Genomic DNA, 25,689 nt, shown 5'->3' on the forward strand with positions numbered 1-25,689 from the left:
CCCCCCCCCCCCCCCCCCCCCCGGACAGGGGTTTGATTACCAAAAAGCCAGACATGTCCGGGAAAAACCGGACGTATGGTAACCCTATGCATCACCTTCCTTGTGTCTTGTATCTTGGCACCAACAACCTGAACATATACATGTGACATTAAGATTTGAAAGCAATTTACTTATTTCCTGGCTAGGAGTCTCTAGCTTTTTAAAAGCACAAAATGGAAGGGACTAAAACTTGAGCACATCTTGATGTACTCCATTATTAATTATTTTTTTCTTTTTTTTGGCTGAAGTGCAGAGAGCAAAAACACATTTTCCAAGAATATTTCTCATTTGGTTATCGACATTGCATTTTTTTCCTGCAAGGAATACTTTGTATCATGCAAGACTGAAATAACATTGGCACGTAGCATGCAGTGTTCTCTGAAGATCATGTGTTTAAGAATAGTTTTCATCAATAAATTTTACAATTTATCGTTGGTTGCCATAATGTTTAAAACGGGGGTGGGCAAACTTTTTGGCCTGAGGGCCACATCTGGGAATAGAAATTGTATGGCGGGCCATGAATGCTCATAAAATTGGAGTTGGGGTGCGGGAGGGGGTGAGGGCTCTGGTTGGGGCCAGAAATGAGGAGTTCAGGGGGTGGGGAATGGGGTGCCAGGGGGGTGAGGGCTCCAGCTGGGGGTGTAGGCTCTGGGGTGGGTCTGGGGATGAGGGGGTTTGGAGGAGGGATGTAGGAGGGTACTCCAGGCTGGGACTGAGGGGTTCAGAGGGTGGGAGGGGGATCAGGGCTGGGGCAGAGAGTTGGGGAGAGGCTCAAGGGCACAGACTTCAGGCAGCACTTACCTCAAGCTGTTCCCAGAAGCAGCAGCATGTCCCTTCTCTGGCTCCTACGCAGAGGCGCAGCCACAGGCACCACCCCCCGCAGCTCCCATTTGGCTGCAGCTCCTGGCCAGTGGGAGCTGCGAGGGCCGCACTTAGGGCAGCCAGGGGGCTCTGCTCTGCACACTACCCCCGCCCTTATGCGTAGGAGCCAGAGGGGGGCCATGCCGCTGCTTCCAGGAGCCGCATGGAGCGGCCCCCGATGCTGCTCCACGGCTGGAGCACTGGAGCAGGGCAAGCACCAGACCCTGCACCCCAGCAGGAGCTCGAGGGCCGGATTAAAAAGGCTGGCAGGCCAGACGTGGCCTGAAGGCTGAAGTTTGCCCACCCCTGGCTTAAATATGTGCATGTTGTCCAACTTCTTGGTGTTCAGTTACTTTTAAAAGAAGTAAAAACACTGGACCATACCCTTGGCTAGCATAAATCTTCTGTGGCGCTATGCTGAATTACATGCAGTGAGGATCTGGCCCCTTGTTTAAAGCTTCCATCTGTCAAACATATGTAGCACTGTTGAACTCAGCGGGACCACTTGCCAAAGTAAAGCTACTCAAGTGCCTGAGTGTTTAGAGGATCAGGGCTGCATTGTGTAAATATTCTATAAAGAGGAAGGAATATTGCCTTGATTGCTTTTCATCAAGGAGAGACTCGGGGTCAGCTAGAACAGACCTGATTCCATTGCTTTGCACCTTTGAGTAAATGAGCATGATCAAACAGAGCAGTTTTAGCATCTTTCTGCCACTCCAATCATTTAATAAAAATATAGTAGCTAATATCTTACTAGACTCCTGTGCATCTTGCCTTCACAGGAGAGGAGATTGCACATGTATGTGGTGTACTGTCAAAATAAACCACGATCAGAATACGTAGTAGCTGAATATGATGCATACTTTGAGGTAAGGTTGGCCACATTCACTGGATACTATTGCTGCCTAAATCTCTGTGAGGTTAAAGGAGAATTACCCAAAAACCTATGGGTTTGGGCTGGTTTTGGCTAAAGGATTTTGTGATACGATTTATTCTTGTAAACCGAATATACTTGTATACAGTATCTCTTTCCAGCAATTCCTTGAATATTTATATTAAATTCCCATTCTTCTATTACTTTCCAATTAATGGCTAGACTATTGCATTCCGAAAGTGCAATTCCTTTTCCTCTCACTCTGTCTGAAATGGCCTTTGCCACCTGTGATCTTTGCAGAGAATAGTCAAGACTTTGGGTGAGGTATATTTTGTTTGAATAATTGGCTGACTACTGTTGTGGTGTTTAGGGGGTTTATTATTCTGCTGGGTGGTTTACAATTAATAATTCTGCCCCCTCCCCAGACGTTTATGTTCACTCCAGGAAGTCTTTGGGGCTATCCACACTTTATAATGCAAAACTTGAGTAACAAGGGGAAGGTGCTTCATTTCATTAAAGGGTATGTCGCTGCAACCTTTCATGCTCTTCGGGATTTCTTCATGGCCATCACCCAACTATAATGGGAAGAGCAGTCTCCAGATCTCTAATTCCTGCTCTACCAGCTCAAAATTGAAAATGAATCCCAAATCTTTAGATTAGCTTCCAAGTATTTTGCCCAGTACATGCCAAAAAGGGACACTTGCAGATTTTGAAAACCTTTTGGTTTTCTAAAATGTCCTCTTGCTCTGGCAGAAAATTACTCTTTAATCTTTTTATTTTGTGAGTATCACTTACCATGTCCTGTTTCCTGTCTTTGCTAATAGAATAGCTATAAATGTATTCATGTGGTTTGTTGTAACTATTTCTTAATATTGTGGTGATTAATATTACTTTTTAGGAGGTACAGCAAGAAATAAACCAACGGTTAACCCTCAGTGACTTTTTAATCAAACCTATTCAAAGAATAACCAAGTACCAGCTTCTACTCAAGGTGAGTGTAAAGATGCAATTCAGATTAAGCTATGGATCATTTTCATCTTGCGTTGGACTTTGACTTGAATCCGTCTGAATTTCATTGTAACTTGAGGTTTGTCTCTTAAAATTTGACATTTCAAATTATCTTATGGGGTATGTTGTAAGTAACCATCTCTTTAACTCAAGTGAAAAGTTAATGGAAGAGAAGCTCCATTATACGTTAGCCCCTACAATATTCGTTTGTCTATAGATAGACATCCAGCCAGCAGAGGGGCCCCAGTTAAGACATCTCTGAGAACAGAGTTTGGTAGCTGATGATGGCTAATGTCTTATGTATGTCAGTCTTTGCTCTTTGAGACACTTCAGTTGCTTTACCAAATCTTGCTAGAATAATCAAAGATTTAGGGATGTTCTGCATAAGATGCAGACAAAGGATAGGCAAACAATAATGTTCAGGTTTCTCATTTTTTAAAAAAGGCTTCATTGAAAATGAGGTTTGAAAAAAAATAAATCAAATCTCATTTTGATAAATTTTGTTTGGGGGGGGGGGAATGAACAACTTGAGGGGAAGCTAAACTTTGAATTTTTCATTTAATGATTGTTGGAAAATGCCCACCGCTAACTTTTTTTTTTTTTTTTTTTTTTTTTTTTCTCTTATAAAATAAAACTAGCAAAAGGTGGAAAACAGTCATTGAAGGAAATAGTTCATTTTCCCCCTTACACATACTTTCTTAATTTTTCAAATTTTCCTATGGGGTATAAGTTATTTTCTGACCAGAAAATTTCAAATGAGGATTTTTCCCATGGAAATGCCCACCAGAAGCATTCCTGTTTTCTGGCCAGCTCTAAATGGAATAAACAGATCTAGAAATATCACCAGCACAGACTGGTTCTGAATGAAGGCAAATGCTTTTAACAGATGTGTACCGAGCTTCTGTATGTTGATATCCTGTGCCCTAGAATGAGAAATGGATAGATCCAAATTTTCAGTGTCTACTTTGGGAGTCCAACTTAGACACGCAACATGACTTTTCAAGGATTCTGTGCACCCACAGCTCTTGACTTCTTCCACAACTCTAGCTGCTCATCTCTTAAAATCTAACCCGAGGTGTCTAATTTTAGTTGCCCAACGTGAATCACTTCTGAAATTTGGCCCATAATATATAAATGTACTGGTGGCTTTTGTTTAAGCTACTTAACATCTCAAACTGACTACCATCAGCCCATGCTTTGGTAACTGTACTAGTTGCAAAAAAGTAATTGCATTTGTCTATAAGATTTCAAAAGGGAAAAAAGGGTATCTTCAAGTGTGTGGTCTTGTGGCTTAAAAGAGGGGACTGAGTCAGCGTTCTGTCCTGTCCTGCTTTGTGAATTTCAGCAAGTCATTCAACCTTTTGTGCTTGTTTCCCCACCTATAAAATGGGTAGGATATTTTCCCTACCTCACAAGCATGTTTTGAAAACTAATTCATTTATATTAAGTTTCTCAGAGATTCTCAAAGTGCTGTCTAAGTACATCTTTCATTTTCTGTGGAGTTACATCCTGTTGCTTGTTGGTGGATTTTTTTTTTTTTTAAACTAGATAATGGGTAACTTTCCTAAAACATCTTCATGAGAACTGTCTTGCTTTCTTTAGGACTTCCTGAGATACAGTGAGAAAGCTGGGCTGGAATGCTCTGATATAGAGGTATACTTTCATATCCTAGACACTATTGCTTTATCTAGCTATTGCTGAATAATTCAGTGGAATTTTGTAGAGAAAGCAAATTGCCAATAGAATATTGGAGATGAGCAAAGAAACAATTGCTTATTTCATGTTTCATTTAAGTTAATTTATTTTCTCTTCTAGATTAAGCTACATGTAGTTGGGGCCCGTGCCTGCATGCCAGACCTTCCATTGACATTAGTGAAACACCAAGATCAGGGGTGGGCAAATGTTTTGGACCGAGGGCCACATCTGGGTGGAGAAATTGTATGCAGGGCTATGAATGTAGGGCTGGGGGAGGGGGTGCAGGGTGCAGCAGGGGGTTGGGGTGCAGGAGGGGGTGCAGAGTGCAGGCTCCAGCCTGGCGCCTCTTAACTCGAGCGGCTCCAAGGTGGCAACGGTGCACAGTGGGGCTAAGGCAGGCTCCCTGCCTGCCCCGGCCCCACACCGCTTCCGAAAGTGGCCAGCATGTGTCTCAGTGGCTCCTGGGGGTGAGGTGGGGCAGGCAGCTTTGCTGTGTGCTGCCCTTGCCTGTGGGTACCACCCCCAAAGCTCCCATTGGCTGCAGTTCCCCATTCCTGGCCAATGGGAGCTGCAGGTGATGGTAACTCATGGAGCCCTCTCTTCTTCTCCCCCCCCCCCCCCCAGGGGGGCCGCAGGGACATGGTTCCGGCTGCTTCCGGGAACGGCGTGGGGCCAGGGCAGGCAGGGAGCCTGTCTTAGCCCCACGGCGCCACTGGGCTGGCAATCCCATGGGCCGGATTGAAAGCCCTCACAGGGTGGATCTGGCCTGCAGGCCATAGTTTGCCCTCCCCTGACCTAGATGCACCAGAATCATGCCTTTATAACTTCTAAAAACAAGCATGCTTCATTCGTTTTTCATTTGATTGGTGGCGCCTGTGTGTTTAATTTTTCCATAGAGTGCTCTGGCCTTCTCATAATTAATGTATTGTTTATATTTAACAGAAAGCAGTTGAATTAATGTGCCTTGTACCAAAACGTTGCAATGATATGATGAACCTGGGCCGTCTTCAGGGCTTTGAGGTATGCATCTGTCATGCTCATACAGCAGTTAGCTTAAAAAGCAGTGCTCAAGGGGCTATGAGCATCTTTTTCAATTACTATCTCCACAGATTGTCCTTCAGCCTCTTTAACCAGAGTTCTGCTCTCTTAACTGTGAGCTATATTCCTCTGAGATTCAGGGGGAGGGGTGGGACAAATGTGTACCTGTCGTTCTAAAAATGGAACAATCCTGTACAAAGCTTTTCAAAGCTTGAATTGCAGACTTATTTGCTCTGCCAGAACGAGTGGCCTCACAGTCGGACTCCTCTGCTGCTTAGCATGATAACCCAAAACCTTGAGTGAGGTAGCTTGACATGAGGGTGTGAGCACCTGTGCAGCTTCAGAGCGGGCTCTTAAATGATGTACCAAGTTGACCAATTCAATGCAGGAATTGTCTGTCCTGGTAAAATGCCTAAACTCCAAAATTAGGCCCAGAATGTCTTAAATAGTAGCTCAAAAATTATAATGGGAATATAGTTGGAAACAGGTATAAAAACATTCCATTGGAGACGTGGAATTTTCTGTCTTGGAAACACAGTTGGTGACGATGAGAATAAAGAACAGCCGTGTTTGCCTTCCTTGACAAGAGTTCACTCAGAGTGCTAAGACTTTAGTGGCAAGTCCAGAGGCATTCTGCCTTTGAGAATTCAGTGCTCCTTCGAAACCCCAGAACATGTGAACACCAGCAGATCAGCCCTTGGGCTGTGTGATTTTGTTCTTACCCATATGTGTGTTTAAGTTGGCAATTTCTCTCTTTCTCAGGGCAAGCTGACTGCTCAAGGAAAGCTGCTGCAGCAGGATACGTTCTATGTAACTGAGCAGGATTCTGGAGGGCTGTCTCGGCCAAAGGAGCGCAGGGTCTTCCTCTTTGAGCAAATAGTCATCTTTAGTGAACTTCTTAGGAAAGGCTCTTTAACACCAGGCTACATGTTTAAGAGAAGTATAAAGGTAAGAAATGGGAAAGTCCTATTTGATAAGTGTTTGCTACTTAACCATGACTTTTCTATGCTCTGGACTGACTTTTAGGCATACCAGTCCTCAAGTGCCATATATAGACCTTAGTCTGCAGAGTGTTCCCACTAATTTTCAGTAATATGGACCAAAGCTAGTATAAGGACAACAACTGTAAATTTGCCCCTGCACAATTCAGTAGCTGACTTTAAAGATATGCAGCAAAGGGCAGGTCTGAACAGTTAACATCTGTTGCCTGGAGCTTTGCATGAATAAGAATTGGGTCTATTGAAGAACTAATGATAGCAGCAGAAGGGGCTTGCTAATTTTCTCTCCACTAGGAGTGGAGGAGGGGAAACTGAACCAAAATGATCTTGAACCCCAATTCAGAACTTAAGCACATGCTTAACTGTAATAGGGATGCTTTCCTGAATTGGGGTCCTTAATCTTTGGTATTACTTTATTAGCCTACTTAGTGTTGCAAGAGAGACTATTCAAGGTGGAAATATTTGTAAGAACACAAAAACCAATAACACTAAACTGTAAATCTCAAGAACAGTTGTAAATCCTGATGTCTTTAAATCCATTTAATTTTAAAATCACTTCCTACCTTCCCCCTTCCAACAGGGAGTAAAAGGGGGGAGAAAGACATCAAGTGACAAGAATTAACCCTATTTTTTAATCTAGAGGTGGGGGGAGTTGACTTCTCAATAGGTGATTCTAGAAAATGTAGGTTCTCTGCAAAGAGCAATTCTTGCGTTGTATGTTGAAGATATTTATTTTTTCTATATATCTACCAATGCCAAAAGAAGCAGATTTGGCCTAGGGCTATCTGATAGCTTCCAGTTAAACTGCACTTCAGGGCATGCCTTTGGTACATTGTTAGCTTGAGCTATAACTCCATTTTTGCCCCAACCCAACTACTGTTCACGCACAGCTCTCTAATTTGAGTTAAGTGGTGCTTTAAGCTTCAACTAGCCAGCCCATCAGGGGAGTAAATTGAAGCTTGAGTGCTACTCAGACTCAAGTGATGCTGTAACTGTTTGTTTTTTGATTAGATGCGGGTGTGTTCTAACACTCTGCTTATGCATCCGAAGAAGTGGGTTGTAGCCCACGAAAGCTTATGCTCTAATAAATTTGTTAGTCTCTAAGGTGCCACAAGTACTCCTGTTCTTTCTGCTAATACAATCACTCTGTCACTTGAGGTGGTTTTGTGGTTTGATCACCACTTTTGCCGATTGGCTGGCAGCTGGCAACACTGCCTAGACCCTACCTGGGCTTCTCCTGTCCACATAGGTAATCCACCTCCCCAAGAAGCAGTAGCTGGGTCAACAGACAAATTCTTCCATTAACCAAATGCTGTCTGCGCTGGGTATTAGGTGACATAGCTCCATCTCTCAGGGCAGGTCTTCACTATGGGGGGGGTCGATTTAAGATACGCAAATTCAGCTATGTGAATAGCGTAGCTGAATTCGACGTATCGCAGCCGACTTACCCCGCTGTAAGGACGGCGGCAAAATGGACCTCCACGGCTTCCCGTCGACGGCGCTTACTCCCATCTCCGCTGGTGGAGTAAGAGTGTCGATTCGGGGATCGATTGTCACGTCCCAACGAGACGCGATAATTCGATCCCCGAGAGGTTGATTTCTACCCGCCGATTCAGGCGGGTAGTGTAGACCTAGCCTCAGTGGTGTGGATTTTCCACACCCCTGACATGTAGCTATTCAATGTAAATTCCCAGTGTGGAGCAGCCCTCACTTGAGCTAGCCTAGATCGAGCAGCGTAAATTCAAGCTAACTGTTGCAGTGAAGACATGCCCTTAAAATGATGTGGAGTGTGATGTTCTTCTGCTTGCTGCTGTGGTGGTGGTTTTCTTTTTAAACTGAGTTAATTTGCAGAATTTCCTCCCCATTCAGTTGATAGGCAGTTCTTATGTACTCAGGGAACTGAAAATGAGATGACCTCACTTTGAGCTGGTTCACACATGTTGTACATGGATGCTCAACACCTCTCTGATATGCATATTGGAAATACATTAGCTAGATGGTGCACCATCCATCCCCTCCCTCCTTCATTTTGTGGGATGTAAAGTAAAACAGCAGTGGGCCTGCTTGCAAGAATGGCTAAAGCTGACAGATCAGAAGTGGGGTTTTTTGTTTGTTTTTTTTAATCATTCATGCATGTTCACATCATGTTTCACAGACACTTGAAATGTTTAACAGGCCCAGCGGTATCCTGGATGAAGGACGCAATCCTGCAATCACTCACTTGCATGCTTATCTTTAGACATGCAAGTAGTCACAAAGAAGTCAAAGATAGGCACATAAAGTGTTTGCAGGATCATAGCCTAATGGAGTCATTGCACAGCAAGTGACTTAGGTGGTAGAATAATCAGAGAGGAAAAATACCACTGGATCATCAGTGGAGAATTATTCCTTTTAGTATATCTCTGTACACAGTCCAATTTTAAGTGACTAATGGCTGAGTTCCCATTACTCCCCTCAGGGGAGAGAAATTGATGTAAACATTGCTGTCAATTCTTGTATTAGAGGGATGGTAGGATTTTTGGGAGGCAGGAGGGTTTCAACTCTTAGGAGGAATTTTTATTAATGTCACTTTCAGGTTATGCTTATTTTTGACCCATCAGCCATGATCACATTGCTTTTTTCAAAGGAAGTTGTAACTCAAGACAATGCAGATGGCTGAGAGATCTTGGATAGCTATTGAGTCATGAGACTTAAACCTGAAAAATCTGCCTATAGGATGCTAGACCTTCACTAGACTGTAGGATGCTAGACCTTCATTAGACATTATCTGGAACTTCAAGCACATTGGCATTTTGTTCTCCTGATTGTAATCAAATGATAGTTTTAAGCTAATTTTGTTCAGGAAATTAGTACAATCATTTATCTTTGAATGCTGCTGAGCCTTCTCCAATGTAACCCATGCTTCATTGGGCTTCTTGCAGATGAACTATCTAATCATTGAAGAAATAGTGGATGATGATCCCTGTAAATTTGCTCTTATGAGCCGGGAAACTTCAGAACGAGTCATTTTACAGGCTGCCAATCCTGAAATTCAGCAAGCTTGGATACAGGACATCAATCAGGTTCTGGACACACAGAGAGACTTCCTAAATGGTACGTAGTCTATCTCTGTACAGTGTCTTCTGCATTAACCGGAATCTACAATGTTCAAATGTTGTCTTCTGCTGAAAAACACTCATCACCTTCAGGTTCATAAGGAAAAATCTCAAACAGAAAGCTTAATCCAGGCTGCCCATCTTTAAGTAGTTGTTGACCCAAGGCCAGGCCACATCCCCTGAGAGTCACATGTAGAGGAATCCTTAATATATTGATCTTCCCTTTTTCTTGCAGAGGAAAGACTCACGTGCTTGTATAGTACTACCCCATGCAGTGATCTCTCTACCTAGTTCAGGGACTGCATTGTGATGGGGAGACTCTAGGTGACCAGTGTAGGGGTATGGGAGAAAGCATATAATGCCACCATAATCCTCAGACCTTTTAAATTGTCCAGAAAAGTTTATACAGCTCCATGCTGTGTTAATGGTTCCATGGAATTCTTGGCTGGCCCAGGAACAACTGTGGCTAGTAGGGTCTGACTCTGGCAGCACTTGACTTCCTGCTAAAGTATATGGTTGGTACAGTGTGTTAGCCAGGTTCAGAGGCAGGTTTTATCCCAGGGAGCCAAATCCCTCCCCCCCAGCAGCATGCTGCTGGGACATATCTGTGGTGAAAGCCTCACAAAACTTCCTTGCTTTTTCAAGGTCATGTCTCCTGATGCCTGTTAACTGCACTCAACATTGTAAATATAGTAGCACTCAGAGGCCATAATCAGAATCCACTCACTCCAGAATGGTAGCCTGGCCTTCAGCTTGCACCCCTAATATGGAGAGGCTGTCAGGCTCTGAAACAAGAGCTTAGAATAGTGTCAACTCAAAGATGTTTGTAAAACCAAAATTTGCCTCAAATCTGAATGTCCTAAACATTTGATGCTGTGCTCCTGGGAGAGTGCAGAGCATTGCATGCATCTGACATTTGGGATGCCTGAAGGGTTTGGTTAGCTGAATTGTCTAATCTCTACTTTTATATGGGTCTGGTTCCCCTTTTGGACTGCAGCCACTCCAAAGGTCAGCTCACCATCAATTCAGTCAAACTAATGCAGAGAGCAGCTGCAGAAACTGGTCTCTCTCTCAAATGTAAAGTGTGTGCAGAGGGAAGGAAGATATCTGAGACTTATTTTTGGAATTAAATTATTCCTTAGTTATTGAATCCTTTCTCCCCCCCTGTTTTTAGTAAAAATGCTGGAGTCCGTGTCTATCCCTTGTGAGGTTTTTCATCTCCTCAGTGTTAGGAGGGATGCTTCTGTTGTGATTTCTTGATTGGATTAATTTGATCTGTGATACTTTCTTGCATTTTCTCATTGCTGAATTAGTCTCTCTGCATTCCATTTAGTTTCCAGTCTGACCAATGTACAGAGTACTGATTCTCTGGCAATGATCTGTCCAGAGCCATTGAAGCTGCATGACACACAAACACCAAATCCGTACACTTAAGGATTTCTAGTCTTTGATCCTGGTGACTCTTCCTCTCTTCCCTCTTCTGAATAATGGCAGTCCGTGTAGAAAGATTTGCAAGCTCAAAGTCTGCCCCTAAACTTTGACCAGCTCACAGTGATACCTGGTGCCTAATACTACTAGGTGGGGCTCTAGATACAAGTTGTCAGAGGACCTCTTATCAGCTCCTGTAGTCTGATCAACTCTTCAAGTGGAAAAGACCCTATTTGGGGGGAGGGGTGATGAAGTCAGAAGAAAAAGGGTGCCCTCTTCCCTTCTGAAGGGAGAAGGGGAATGAAAAACAGGGATACTTTGCAGTTTTCTCTGCCTCTTTTACTGTAACCTCTTTACATCTCTCCAGTTCCACTTCTCAACCTCCAAACTACCTCTAACCTGACGGGTTCCCCACCTACACCTTCATTTATCATTGACTCCTATCCTCAAACCTGCCAACCCAACCTTTCTCCCCACCACCTCAGAAAACCCCATTCTCCTCTGCTCCACACCAGCTCAAATATACACCCCTATTTCCTACCCTTTCCTTTCAAATCTCTCCACAGCCAAACACTTTCTCCTGCTCCCAGACTCACTATTTTGGGTTTCTTATAACCTTGGTACAGGGCATCTTCTGGAGATGGATGACCAACTGAGGTTAACCTTCTGATGCCATCAACACCAATTGCCTAGTTGGTAGCTTCCAGGAACTGCCCTACACCAAAATAGTTATAGATCATATACAAATTCTGCACTTTGGCAGGGGGTGAGACTAGATGACCCTTGCAGTCACTTCTAATTCTGTGGTTCTACACAAAGATGTAACCAGGTCCAGAGTAAACTACATTTGGTGATAATTTGGTAGCCATGGTTTCTTGTCTATACAAGTGGGTTATGTGAGTAGGCGGTTTTCTGAGTATAACGGGGGCCAGTAACTCTTAGCAGCCTGGGTATCAAGTACGTGAATAAATACACACCACATACTTAAGTTTTGTCATTTGTACCTATAAGGGAACATTGAATCATTCTGATATATGTGCTGCTTGAAATAAAATGTGAACGTGTTTATTTCTGTTGAAGGGTTAAGTTTTCAGCATGCTGTAGCATTAGACAAGCAACTCCATCATAGCAGTAAGAGGAGCCTTGTGTTGAATCATTATATACTGTACTGTGAGGTGGTCTCAAGATGTCTAAATGTAAATGTGCTCTTCCATGTGTGATGCAGTTGAGTATCCCTTGGGTTTACTTTGAAATGACATCATGTACTGCACGTCAGGTTACACTGTGTCACAAGCAGCGGTACACCTAATTCTCTTCCTCTCCTGCAGCACTACAGTCGCCCATAGAGTATCAACGCAAAGAGAGTACCTCTGCAGTAATGAGGCCACAAGCTAGTAGGGTGTCTCAGCCCAACAGCAGACCTTATTCTTCTGTTCCAGTAGGGTCTGAGAAGCCTTCAAAGGCTACAAGCCGTAACCCATCTCTGCCACCCCTGAAGATATCTACCTCCAATGGCAGTGCAGGGTATGAACACCACCAGCCTGGGGACAAATACGAACAAAGCAAGGTACTTTATCTCTGCTCATCATTATACTGAAGCCTGTCTTTCTTTGTATCCTGGAATATCCATGAAATTATGAACTAATCAGGTCAGTAGAAACCAGCTTGCCAAACCAGTGGCACAACAGAATAGGTGGTTTAAAGATCAAAGATGTGTAGACCTTAAAACACTTACAAACAACTGTAAGCAAACTTAAGACTCATGAAAATGGAGTTTTCACAACCCTGGTGACTGAATTTCCCTGTTTACAGCACAGGCAGCTGCCATGAAACCTTCCACCTCAATCTTAGAACAATATGCCCAGCACCCTGACTTGGAGATCAGCTCTGTGCTATCCTCTCTGAGGCTAACGAGTGCCAGGTGTGGAGATAGGGTTTTCTCTTTGATGTTTACTATTGCAAACAGAGCTGAGACCATGAACTCAGTTCACATAGGCCACCAAATTGCCACTGGTTCAAATGCAGCCTTGACAGGGACCAAAAGCTGTTGTTGCAAGTCCAATTACTGTGTAATGTGTACCTGCCATTGTGTGTTGATTTCCTATTCAGACATCAGCTTTCACTGCTCTTTTCCCCACATCCTGGTATACAATTGTTTTGCTACAATAAAATGCAAATAAGTCTTTTTTTAGAACTCCGAGAACAAAATTCCCATTGAACCAAATGCGAATTATGATATGAAACAGGACTCTGGCTTTAATTCCCAGGGTATTTGGATTACTAGATAACTTCAAACTCTTAATTATAGATTTTTCTTCTGATGTAAATTTACAATTATTTAAGGATTTTAACACCACCACCACCCTTTCTTTACTAGTCTGAAAACTGTGTCCTGGCTGCTCCTAAAAGAGGTAACTCTCACCTATTCCCCAGCAACACACACTTCCTAACAATTTCTGTTGTCCTCTTCACAGAGTGACTTGGGAGGGTGCAATGGGACCTCTTCCATGGTGGTAATCAAAGATTACTATGCACTGAAGGAGAATGAGATCTGCGTGAATCAGGGCGAGGTGGTTCAGATCCTTGCCATCAACCAGCAAAATATGTTCCTGGTGTACCAACCTGCGAACGACCACTCCCCGGCCGCTGAAGGATGGATTCCAGGCAATATCTTGGCTCCCCTCACTAAATCCACTACAGATAATAGCGACGGAAGCATCAAGTAAGTGCCATGTTGGCTTCCCTGGGAGCAGTGTGTGGATTTTTGAGGAAAAAACAAAAAAAAAATGGTAGGGAATTCCTGCTGATTTTTTTTATCTACAGTGCCATTGGAACAAACTTTGAATGCTCAATCCACAGCATGGGGCATCCATGTTGGATAGTTCGGGTTTTGGTTATTTTTGTTTGTGGTTTTTTGTTTATACTTTGTAAAGAATTTAAAACCATAGACAGTTTAAAGGCATGTTTTACGTTGATCCATTTTACACCTACATGGACCTGATTGGACTGGACTTATATTTATGTTGTATTAAGTTACTAATATATATATTGGTTATAACAGCTTCTAGCAAAAAATCAGGCCTTGTGTTGGACTGAGGCCTGCTTCTCAAGGAGGAGAGATTTTGTTGTCTATGGCAATTTCTTTGTACAGCTTGTATCTTTTATTTTGACATTTTTCTGTTCACGGTAACTTTTGTAAAATATTTTTTGTTGGCAAGACCCCCTTCTAAGTACATTCCTGTATAAAGTATTTTGCACTATTTAAAGAAACCCATATTGATGAAGTCAGGTTGTGCAATATAATGGATAGTCGCAATGTTCATCATTGTACCTGTAATGTAACTAATAATTTTAAATGTACTATTTTAAATATGTAAAATAAATTTTCACCATGAGCATGTTTTAATGAGGTTAAAAAGGACTAGTTTGACCCTTTTGTTTTTTTGTTATGTTTTGTTGCTTATTTAACAAATGTGTGAATATTTTTTCTGATTTTTTTTTTTTAGAAATTTGTCAATCTGAAATGACTAAATGCAAGAAAGTGGTTTTTTTGGTATTAAATACAGAAGGTACAACCCTGTTTAGTAATACCTGTTTTCTTTTAATATCTAAAATTTATTTGCATGATGGATGCTAAATCTTATCTCACATGAGTGCCTCAAGGTGTAGATTTGAAGTGAGGGCGAAGCCTTTTTAAATTCTGCTCAGTGTTAGGTGTCACATGATATTGGGTTTACCTGTATTCTACAGGATCAATGCTCCTGGTCAAAACGTATGAAATATATACTAAAGCTAAGGAATTATTTAGCATCTCTCTGGTAGCTAGAGACTTGATGGCATTCTTCTCTAGCACTGGTGTGGAATTGGGTGCTGTTATATTTGTCAACAGTATTAGATTTCCCAATAAATAATGTCAAATCGAAGCTTCCAGTGCAGTCATACTCTGCAATGATTTCTGCAAAGAGCACTAAACCAAAACTGTAGTGAATGAAGCACATGTTGCACTTTTTTTCTTCTCCCTTTTTGAGATTTATATCTCACAAATATTCTCTTCATACTCTGGAAAATATAGTTGCTTGCCTGAACACACTCTAATGTATGTCCTATAAAACAAACACATGGCCAACTGTGGGTGTGGTCTACAGCTCTATCATGTTACCATGTAGTCTGGGGTTTAAAAGTGGGGTGGAATGACTTAGTCTGTCTATAAACCATGCTAAAGCAGTAACGGTAGTGTTCACACCCTACTCTGTTTGATCTGGTGATAGTTCAGCCAGTTGGAGGTAAGGGGAGAGAAACCTATCAACCAACCACTGACTAATCCCGATCTTCCAAGAAAACTTAAACTTGAATTCTGTGAGTTCTGCAGTGTTTGGATAACTCCACATTGCTTTGCATATCCAATTTGAATCTCGCCTAGAGGTGCCAAAATATCACATGCAAGAATATTGTCATAACATTTTTCAGCCAAATTTTACAGATGTGAGCAGTTTATATAATACTGCTCCTTTCTGGTGCCCAATGTGAATGCCCATAAGTAGTTCTCAAAGACACAGTGCACGTGACCTTGTTTGTGTTGCTGTAGTGTGGACACTCTGAAACTGTATCCACAACCAGTTTTAGTTAACATAAACCAGTTTAGTCTTGTGCTGGTGTGTACAGCTGTTATAGGTCTATCGTTTTAATCTTGATGTGACCTACTGTACCATTCTAATCTGATGCTAAAGCATAATGAACACAAACACTTTTTAGAATTGGAATACAGAATGTCTACTGTTTCTGGAGTTTAAGATCCTAACATGTCATATATTTGATTGGCATCACAGGTTATCGTTGGATTACATGCAACTTTCTTTATAAAATGTCAAGGTACTGTAGATGCGACATAAGCCAAACATTGGCTTCAAACATGCAAATCAAATTTGCATGCCTTAAAGGTGGGCAGATGTAGCAGAATGCTTCTGACCTGGGTCCCAGCTCATTCCACTGCTGTTCTTGAGAACTTGCTGCTTTAGGTGAATATTAAAAAATAAACACAAACCCTGCAAGTGGTAAACTTTCTGCTGTGAAAGTAAATTAAATCCATTTTTTAAACTGATTTTTTTCTTAATTTGATGTCTGTTCTGATCTGTGATTTTTCTCTTGTCTCCATAGCATTTTTCTTATAAAGGGTGACATGATCTTTTTTCAAAGGATAAGGTCATGGGGACAGTAAATAGGGGTTGGACATGGAAATCACTAATTCCGTGCTCTGTTTAGTCAACAAATTATAGATTTGATTAATGTCAGACAATTGGATTGACAAAATGCAACCATGTTAAACGAACAGGAAATTCCTGGCCCCAAGAAATATAGCAAAGCTTGTAGTTCTGGGAAACAACTTCTCTTGGAAATCTAATGACCTAGTTACTACTTGGTTTTTTAGCTATTCATGTTCTTAGCAACACTCAAGGATCCACCTTGAACTTCTGAACTCTTGTACTTGTTGTATCAAATCAGTCCATTAAGACCCATTCCCATCACATTTGCATCAGTTTCACTACTTGAATTGACAAGATTTAAATTGAATTGACGTTTTTAGCGCTTGCATTTGTCGCAAACGTTTCTTGCTGAAGTCCCTGAAGCCTGATGACCGATTAGCTGAAGTTGATACAGCCCAGTTCCCTATTTATCTAGGGAACTGGCTTTCTACTAAATGTATTAAAACAGCAAATGTGGCGCATCATCTGCTGGTAGAACTATTGAAATTGTTTTCAAATAAATGCTATTGCTGAAACTGAAATAGATGCATTCCTGGTGGCTTTCACTTTCTAGGGAATTGCAGTACTCACAAATGTGGCTGCTGGTCCCCTTTCCACATCCTTCCTTCCCTGCCATGATCTGCCGTTTGATTGGTGCATTTTTTGGTACAACAGGAAGTCATGTTCATGGCATACCCTGCGCATGAGAAAGCGGGCGGAAAAGGAGAGCAGTGGCAAAAATGAATCCAATGGGCCACGTAAATCCAAGGATATTCTGGGCAACAAAGTCTCTGTTAAAGTGAGTAAGGCCATCCAAAGCTGTGGGCCACTCTCCTGCTTTCCATCCTCCTCACCCCCTCTGCCATCCTCTCTCAGGAGAGGTGGGGGGTGACATTTTGATTTTTGTTTATAATTTTTTGGTAGTTCCCATGCTAACAGGATTTTGCATGCAAAATAAAATGCAGCCTTTGTGTTGGTGGTGTTTTTGTTTTGTTTTTTCCTGGCATCGGAACTGCAAGTAAGTATTTCTCTTTTTATATAAAATATTGATAAGATTAAATATCTATGCACAATGGATGAAATGCAAAGCGTGGGCGGGAGTGGGTTTTGTTTGTTTTTTTGCTCCCTTTACCCTGGCTAAACTTGGAGCTCCATCATACCAGATAGTGAGGCAACAGCCTGTGTGAAAACTACTGAGTGAAATCCTGGCACCACTGAAGTCCATAGGAGTTTTGCCACTCACTCCAATAGGGCCAGGATTTCATCTTCGTTCTTAAGCTAATGGGGTTTTCAACTTTGGGGTCACAGCCAAATGTTTGGGGGAGGTGTCCTCAACCACTTCCTTGTCCCATATTAAGAGGGGGGACCAGCCTAGATCCTGGTGTGTATGGGGGTGGGGAATGGTAGGAGGATGTATTTTAGTATGGGAAAGATAAACTATGGCTTAAGATCCATCTTCTGCTATGGTTGCATGACTATTTTCCAATTCAGAGCAGAAATACCTGTAAAAGATGATAAAGGAGCCTCCTCAGCACCTATATGGGGCTTGTTTCTCCCAACAAGGACAAGCAAATTCTCATAGTAAAATGTTATGCAACAAACAAAACCCAGGTTTGCACAGATATAAAATGGCTACAGAAGATGTAAGGTAGCAAAGAATCCAGACCCAAAGAAGAAGCTGGTATAGCTTGGCAGACAAACTCTTCATTCTATTGCTTCCTTTGCTATTTTTTATTACCTAAACAACTGTCGCAAGATTGTTACCTCTCCGTTTGCAAAAGCATGTTGCTACCTATGCTGACCTTTTCTGTTTTTTAAAGCATTTCCTTTACCAGTACACATTTCCATGCTGCTAGCAAGTCTGCTGCTGCTCACACAGCCTAACCAATCTCTGTTCTAACCTTTCACTTCTTTCTTCCTCTTCATGCTGCCAAACAAGGAGACCAACAGCTCCGAGGAATCAGAGTGTGATGACCTTGACCCCAATACTAGCATGGAGGTAGAGACAAACATTGTGACTTTTTTTTTTTTCCAGAGAATATGTACCATTCTTTTGGGGTTTTTAAATGCTTGTGTCCATACACTACATGGATATACACTTAAATTCAGTGTAACATACACAAACTGCCAGCTCTGTTTCATTGAGAACCTACTTGGAGTTTGGGCAAGTGTTGGGAGGTAAGGGAGGTGGTAAGCCATGTGAGACTACTAGCCTGGAGGCTTATTTGGTTTCTCTTGAAGATGCCTCTGATTTAGATTTCCTCAGGTGAGACCTCTCTGACTGAAAGGGTCAGACACAATTGTCGATAAGTGCTGCTCTATTTCCATTTTAACTACTCAATGGCGGTTTTTAGGTTGAACTGCTCTAGCTAGGCTAGAGTTAGAAATCACTATGGCCAATGCTATTGTACTGCCAGACTAGATTGATACTTAAGTATTTTTTTTAAGTGCTGGAGCAACATTAAAAGTTAAGATTAAATTTGGTCTTTCTTGCAGCAAGTAGGATTTTTTTTTAAACAGGAAGCTACAGTTGCGTGGAAGTCTAAATGGGGCACTGCTGTTAAACGGCAGTGCTAAAACTAACTGCACTAAACTGGCCTTTATTTCAGGGAAGACTTAGGTTGATAAGTAGACCTCATTTGATGTCTTCACACTAGTTTTATTCTAATGTAACTCCATTAACTTGAGTGGCAATATCCCTGATGCACACCCATGTCAGAAGAAAATCAAACCAGAGTTTAAGAATTCTCTAGACCTTAATAAGAAATAGCTGTTGCTGTCATACAGATTAACAGCCCCAATGTATCAAGAACTATACAAACCTTCCAAGAGACTGTCCCTGCCCCCAAAGAGTTTACAGTCAAAATAGACAAGACCGGGTAAGGAGGCAGACATGTGATTGCCCAGAGTGTGGCAGCATGTCGCTGGGAAAGCCAGGATTAGAACTCCAGTATCTGGCCTCCAATCAAGTATATTTTCCATTAGGCCATTCTGTTCCTTTTGCATGAAGGAAAAGGTAAGAATCTCCTCTAAGAAGCTAAGAAAAATTGAGACAGATCTGGTCAAATCTGTCCCCTCATCTGACCAGGAACTCTATTTTCATTAAAGTTGCTTCATCAAACAGATACTTATTGGAGGAATGTAGCCTAAAGGAAATCTTTACTTGTATGGTTTCAAAAGTAGTCTAAAGCTATACAGTAGTTATCATTCAAGTTAAATTGCTCTTTAATAGTATGTGCTTTACATTTTAAGAGCAGTACAAACATTACCTATCAGATGCTGTGAGGGTTAGTTTAGGGGCAAGAAAAAACAAAAAACACTAACTGTTGGCAAGACAAGTATGGATTTCAACTGTATACCAAACTGCTGAGGAGGTGGGTGGGCAAGCAGGTTGGCAGGAAACTAAGCAGGCTTCAGGGGTAACCCTGCCTGTGTTTCATCAGAACTTCAGTGAAATTGGACTATTTCCACAAAATGGTTCAACCTGCTAACGTAATATACTCTGGGAAGGTAAAGTTCTTAACAGGCCCAGAGAAAGGACAGGGGATGGTGATGCCCTGTCACATACCTTCCCCCATCAAAACAAGGCCCAGGGTACTGTCCTCAACAAATGGTTCTTGACCCTCTTCAGGGGCAAGGAGGAGAACATGCATTTTGCTGGGCTGCTCCACCTTTGGTGGAATACCTCAAAGTTGTATGGTTGTAGCACTCTTGGAGGGTTGGTGTCTTTCATGGAGCTTGATCAGTCACTTAAATAAATGTTCCCTTAGATACTATTTTTGGAGGCAGCCATAGCCCACTTCGCAGCCAAGCCTCCTTCCAATGACTGAGTGAGTAAATTTCTTCCTGAGGGAAACCTCTTTTGACTTTTATGCAGAAAACTGGGCATTCTTCTCTGCCTAACTGCTCAGACTCCTGGTTCTGAAGCGTCTGCTGGCATGATTAAGGGTTTTGAAAAATCCAGGTTAAGGAGTACCATTCTTAGTAGAGGTGATCTGTTGCATCACAGACTTATGACCAAATAATCTTTTGGGGACAACTGTCCTTGATAAGGTCCATGAGCGGGGGCTGCAATCAGGGTGAATTCTAGAACAAATTGCTTATAATACCCTACCAATCCCAAGAAGCATTGCACCTGCTTCATTGTTGTCTGGAGCAGGGCATTAAGGCTTGTATCTTTTTGTGACTAACAGCTGCAATTGGCCTGTCCCTACGGTATAGCCCAGATACGTGACCTCTTATTTCCCCATCTTGCATTTAGCCAGGTTCCCTGTGAGTCCTACATCTTTGAGAGCCTGCAGCATGGCAGTGACCTGTCATATGGCGTTGCCCCAGTTCTGCCAATAGATGATACTGAGGTGCTGCTGTGTACTGTCCATGTGGTCGAAGTACTTGGTCCATAAAGTACTTGCTCGAATGTCACTGCTACCCCATGGAGGCCAAATAGTGTAGTGTGGAACTGGTAAAGGCTGAACAGAGTGGTAAAGGCTGTCTCCATCCTTCCTTCCCCCCCCCCCCCCCCCCCAGAATATAGGTGTCAAAGGGCTCTACCAATACCCTTTTGTCAAATCCAGTATTTGGCTGTTATGAGGCATTCCAGTAGCTTGTCCATCCTGGGCATTGGGTATGCATCAAATTTTGATATTGCATTAACCTTTCTAAAGTTAATCTAGAAGCATATCATGCCATCTGGTTTTGGTACCAGCACAATGGCACTTCTCCACTCCTGTCTAATATTGCTTGTAATTCCTCCTGGACAGCTTCTCCTAGTTTTCCAAGAAAGGGGCTGAGGGGTCTCTTGTATCTGTTCTTATTCTGTGGTTGTGTAGTGGTAGGTCAAGTGGATTTGTCCAGGTAGAGCTGAAAATACAGAGGATAAAGACTCAACTAAATGTTATATCAGGGCTTTTGCTTAGGTTGGAGATCTTCTCTGTCTGTATGATCTCTGAACTCTGGGTGACTAGGGACCTAGTTCAGGTGGATAAGGTGGTGGTAGTTGTCCCGCTCTGACCTTGCAAGTCTTTAAAAGGTTAACATGAAAAAGAGACCCGCCTATATCCCCTCTCCTAGCTGTCAGATCTGAGTCCACTGGTCCAACTTGTCTTACTACCTCAAATGGTCCTTAGCATCTGGCCAGCAACTTAGACTCCAGAGTTGGTAGGGGTAACAGCACTTGGTCACCATGCCTAAAGACATGTAGATGGGTCCCTTGGTTGTATGCCCTTTCTTGAGTTTGTTGGACCTTCAGCACATTCTCTTTTGAGAGATTACCTAAAGATTTAAGCCTCTCACGCAATTGAACATACTGGACCATGTTTGTGGCCTGGGGCCTCTGTTCCTCCCCAGATTCCCAGGGGAAGTTTAGGATGCCATGAGGCTGTCTTCCGTATAGTAGCTCAAATAGTGAGAATCCAGTGAAAGCTTGTGGGATTTCTCAGCTGGCACATAATAGTGGGGGAAGTAGTTGGTCAATGGCGAGGGTCTGATATCCCAAATTTCTTAACATCTTTCAGCATTTTGTTGAAACATTCCAGTAAGCCATCTGGCTGGAGGTGGCAAACTGATGTCTTTATAGTTTTGACCTTTAGCAGGTTACAGGTCAGTATCTGGGTGAATTGTTCTACTAAGACTAGCTCCGCCACCTTTCTTGGGCTGTAGCCAGTACCAACAGTGGTCCCTTAACTTCTGGGCTACCACCTGGGGCAGGGCCCCTGTGGATAAATTTCTTTGCAAAAGCGATGCTGATATTTGGATATTACATACAAAACCTAATACAAAATGGCAGCCTTGACTCACAAATAATCCTGTGTGGCCACTGAGTCGAGTCCCCTGTAGGCAGCCTGAGATGGTCCCATAAAATATGGGGCCAGCAAAATGGCCTGATGTGTGAGAGGCAGCTGTCACCACTCATTCAAACGTAACTAGAAAAACCTGGGAGTCTTCCTCTGGTGTCATTGTTGAGTTTCACTGGGATCGTGGGGAGTGAAGATGAGCTTGGGGTTCCTGGGAGGGAATTAGTCCTCAGAGGCCACAACAATGTGAGCATCCAATGTCTGTTAGACAAGGTACTGCTGTTGCTCCTGTTGCTGTGCAGCCAGTTCTCTTACAAGCTGCTGCTGTTGTAACTGGAGGGCTGCTTGTTGCTGCTGCTAGGCCGTCATCTGTTGCAACAGCTGGTATTGTCAATCCCGTAGTTGCATAGCCTGCTCCTGCCGGTTATGTCAGCCATTTGAACACTTTCTCCACGTCCATCTTTCCAGTAGCCCCACCTGGCATTGTCTGCCCAAATGCTTTTAGCAAAGTTGGGATGAGTTGCCTGCACTGTCCACCAACAATGAAAGGACTCACTTACCACAGATACCCCCAGTGGGCTGGTGCGGTGTGGCAGATCCTCTTCTCTCCTGGTGGCCCTGCTGACAACTGCTCTGATACCACAGTGATCTGGCCTTTCTGTGAACCAGCCAGCCAGGTCATGCCTTTCAGGGTATGACATCCAACAAGGGGGTAGCCCTCTGGGTTAGGTAAGGGTCTCTGGATCTTCCCTTGGATTGAGATCTTGTCCTTCAGGGCCTTCTCTCCCCTAGACTCCCTATATCAGGGGTCCACTTCTTCCTTTGGCACCCTTTAGGGGTTGGTAGGGGAACATGGCCCCACCCTTCCTACAGGGTTCAAATCAAGGCCCCAGTGTAGATAGCTACATCCTGCGCTGCCAAAGTGCTATACTGCTGCCTCCCTGGATCAGTTCCTACCATCCCCTCTGTTCCCATAAGTAAAGTGAAGACATCAACTTAAGTAGAAATAAAAGATTGTCTCAGACCTTCTACACCTCCCAAGTCTCCCATTGCCTTTTGAGTTGGGTCACCCTGCAGTCAGCTTCAGGCCTCAGAAGCTCCTTCCCAGGAGCTCAGAATGTAGGTCAGCTCCTCTGCAGACTGCTAAACTGACTTGCTCCCCTTCTGAGCTCCTCCTCCAAGCCAGGCATGCTTTGCTGGTGTGGTGGGGTGGGGCTGTGGAGGCAGAGTAGCTGCTTAACCCCTTCTTTACTGGTGTGGGGTTTGTATGCCCTATCACAAGGACCATACCCTTCCTGCCACACAAGGTGTTCTCCCTTAGCTCAAGTAACCGATGTCTGGGTGTCCAGAGGAGAGAGCCTAAGGTTCTACTCCAGGGGTGGGCAAACTTCTTGGGCTGAGGGCCACATCTGGATGGGGAAATTGTATGCAGGGCCAGGGTGCGAGAGGCAGTGCCGTGTGCGGGAGGGGGGCGATGTGCAGGAAGGGGCTCGGCAAGGGATTGGGGCAGAGGGGGGGTGTAGGGTGTATGAGGGAGCTCAGGGAAGGGGGTTGGGATGTAGGGGGCTCAGGGCAGGGGTTCAGGAAGGGTGCAGGGTGTACAAGGGGGCTCAGGGCAGGGAGTTAGGATGCAGGAGGGGTGCACAGTGCAGTCAGGAGGCTTAGGGCAGGGAGTTGGGGGATGGGGTGCAGGAGGGGTTCAGCCTCCGGGGTGGCAGCAGCACGCACCAGGGCAGGCGCCCTGGCCCTGTGCTGCTCCCAGAAGTGCTGCAGCCCCTGGGGGGAGGGGAGGGCGGAGGGCTCTGTGTGCGCTCCCCGAAGCTCCCATTGGCCGCTGTTCCCCGTTCCCAGCCAATGGAGCTGCGGGGGGTGGTGCCTGGAGGCAAGGGCCACAGGGACATCGGGCCAGCCGCTGCTGAAAGCGGCGCTGGGCCTGTGGCGCCATGGGGGGCAATCCTATGGGCCGGATCCGGCCCGTGGGCTGTAGTTTGCCCACCCCTGTTCTACTCCCTGCTCTGGGGGCATGTGGTGGCTTATACAGTAAATGTCTGTCTGCAACATGTGACTCGGTTACACCTGGAGGCCCAATCCCCTGTACTTCCCAGGTTGCCATTAATTTCCTGTAGCTAAAAATACTATTACTCGCTCTCTAATTCACAAAGGTCTCATTAGCCTGTAATAAATTCAGATCAATGCAAGAGCAAAACTGTTTGGTGCTGAGCCAGGCCCTTAAAATACCATCTCACAAAACCAACCTAGGAGAAGCAGAGCAAGGACAACCTGCTCTACATTGCCAGTAGGGTTGCCAACCCTCCAGGATTGTCCTGGAGTCTCCAGGAATTTAAGATTAATCTTTAATTAAAGATCATGTGATTGAAACCTCCAGGAATATGTCCAACCAAGATTGGTAATCTTAGCTGCCAGTAAATTAAACACTGCTCTATGGCAATACAAACCAGAATATAAAGGTTTTCTTAAATCCACTATTCTTTCCCTGAGACTAGTTTCTAGATCATTGGTATAGGGAAGAGGGGGGTGCATGGAGTCTCTCGTCCATAGGATTGCCTTGCTTCTTGTATAGCGATCTTCTTCCTCCAACATCCTGGCCGCTAAACCCTAATATGGAGGGACCATCTCCGTGTGAGAGTGACTCATTCTCCAAGCTCATTCATGTCTTGGGGTCTCATCTGTTACCAAGGCTCCCAAGTGGGAGAATTGTTTTGGTGGAGTGGACACCTGAGACAATGAGAGGACAGAGTCCAATAAATCCTTCTAAGTTGCTTACCAAACCACTGCCCATTTGGGCCAGACTCGCCCCAGTGCCATAGAGAGGAAAAGCGCTCTGTCCAGGAGGGATACCCTGGCCCATCTAGTCTCCTTGTGAAGAGAGATGTTTAGGAAATGAAAAGGCAGTCCTCTTGCGACCTGATTGGTTTTCTTCTTCTTTTGTGAAAACTCCACTGACAATGCTACTGCAGCCATCGTTCTAAAAATGTAGGGTAGCTATAATTTTGCACTGCTCAGAAGAGCTACATTCAGGGCTAAGAAAAGTACGTAAGCAGGACCACAAGAGCTTTTTATAACTCATCTCAAACCCTATGCAAGACTGCTTGGGGGCAGGAGGGGAATGGGATCACTGATTGGTTCTCATTTAGACTTGGCAGAAATACAGCCATATCCTCTCTCTCTTCTTTTGTTACCATTTCTAGAAGCTGGGGGATTTCACTAGGCCATAGAGACATGATCTAGACACCTCAGAAAGTATTTGCATAACTAAGATTAGCCTTAGCATCTCTGCTTTTGTTCAGATTTTTATAGTACGCCTCACTAACTGTTAGCAAAATAAATAGTTTCTCTGAAGACAAGGTGGCCGGGAAGCATGAGCACAGCGTTAGGAATCAGGAAGTCACAAATTCTAAACCTGGCTCAGCTAGTGTGTGGCCTTTCAAATAAAAATCTAACACATAGGAGTGCTGGTAAGAGGCCGATCTTTATAGCAGTGGTGGGTTGAGTTAGTGGGGGCTGTGGGCAGCTTCATTTTTGGTCCCCCTCCCTGTTGGGACCCAGCCAAGAAAAAGAACATGCTTTCTTATTTCCCCTGAGTCTTTCATTCTTTTTTTT

At 43.7% G+C, this 25,689-nt stretch overlaps 1 protein-coding gene across 5 annotated transcripts in view; it reads left to right on the forward strand.

Annotated features, from left to right (window-relative positions):
• The window catches only part of KALRN (kalirin RhoGEF kinase), a 716,112-nt gene that overhangs the window by 655,762 nt on the left and 34,661 nt on the right, over nucleotides 1-25,689 (forward strand). For 3 of the 5 annotated variants that reach the window (XM_026647406.2, XM_026647405.2, XM_026647407.2), the window contains 8 exons: nucleotides 1,683-1,769; nucleotides 2,673-2,765; nucleotides 4,385-4,435; nucleotides 5,420-5,497; nucleotides 6,278-6,463; nucleotides 9,435-9,606; nucleotides 12,365-12,603; nucleotides 13,511-14,624. In XM_026647406.2, coding sequence (XP_026503191.1) covers nucleotides 1,683-1,769; nucleotides 2,673-2,765; nucleotides 4,385-4,435; nucleotides 5,420-5,497; nucleotides 6,278-6,463; nucleotides 9,435-9,606; nucleotides 12,365-12,603; nucleotides 13,511-13,762 — 1,158 coding nt within the window. In that variant the 3' untranslated portion in view covers nucleotides 13,763-14,624. Of the gene's footprint in view, nucleotides 1-1,682; nucleotides 1,770-2,672; nucleotides 2,766-4,384; nucleotides 4,436-5,419; nucleotides 5,498-6,277; nucleotides 6,464-9,434; nucleotides 9,607-12,364; nucleotides 12,604-13,510; nucleotides 14,625-16,951; nucleotides 17,076-18,215; nucleotides 18,276-25,689 lie in introns of those variants that run through there. The other 2 variants (XM_026647403.1, XM_026647404.2) reach the window with 1 other exon arrangement.

The sequence above is a fragment of the Terrapene carolina genome, unplaced genomic scaffold (genome assembly GCF_002925995.2).
Source record: "Terrapene carolina triunguis isolate 2854851 unplaced genomic scaffold, T_m_triunguis-2.0 Scaffold62, whole genome shotgun sequence".
In the NCBI taxonomy this organism is placed as follows: Eukaryota; Metazoa; Chordata; order Testudines; family Emydidae; genus Terrapene; species Terrapene triunguis.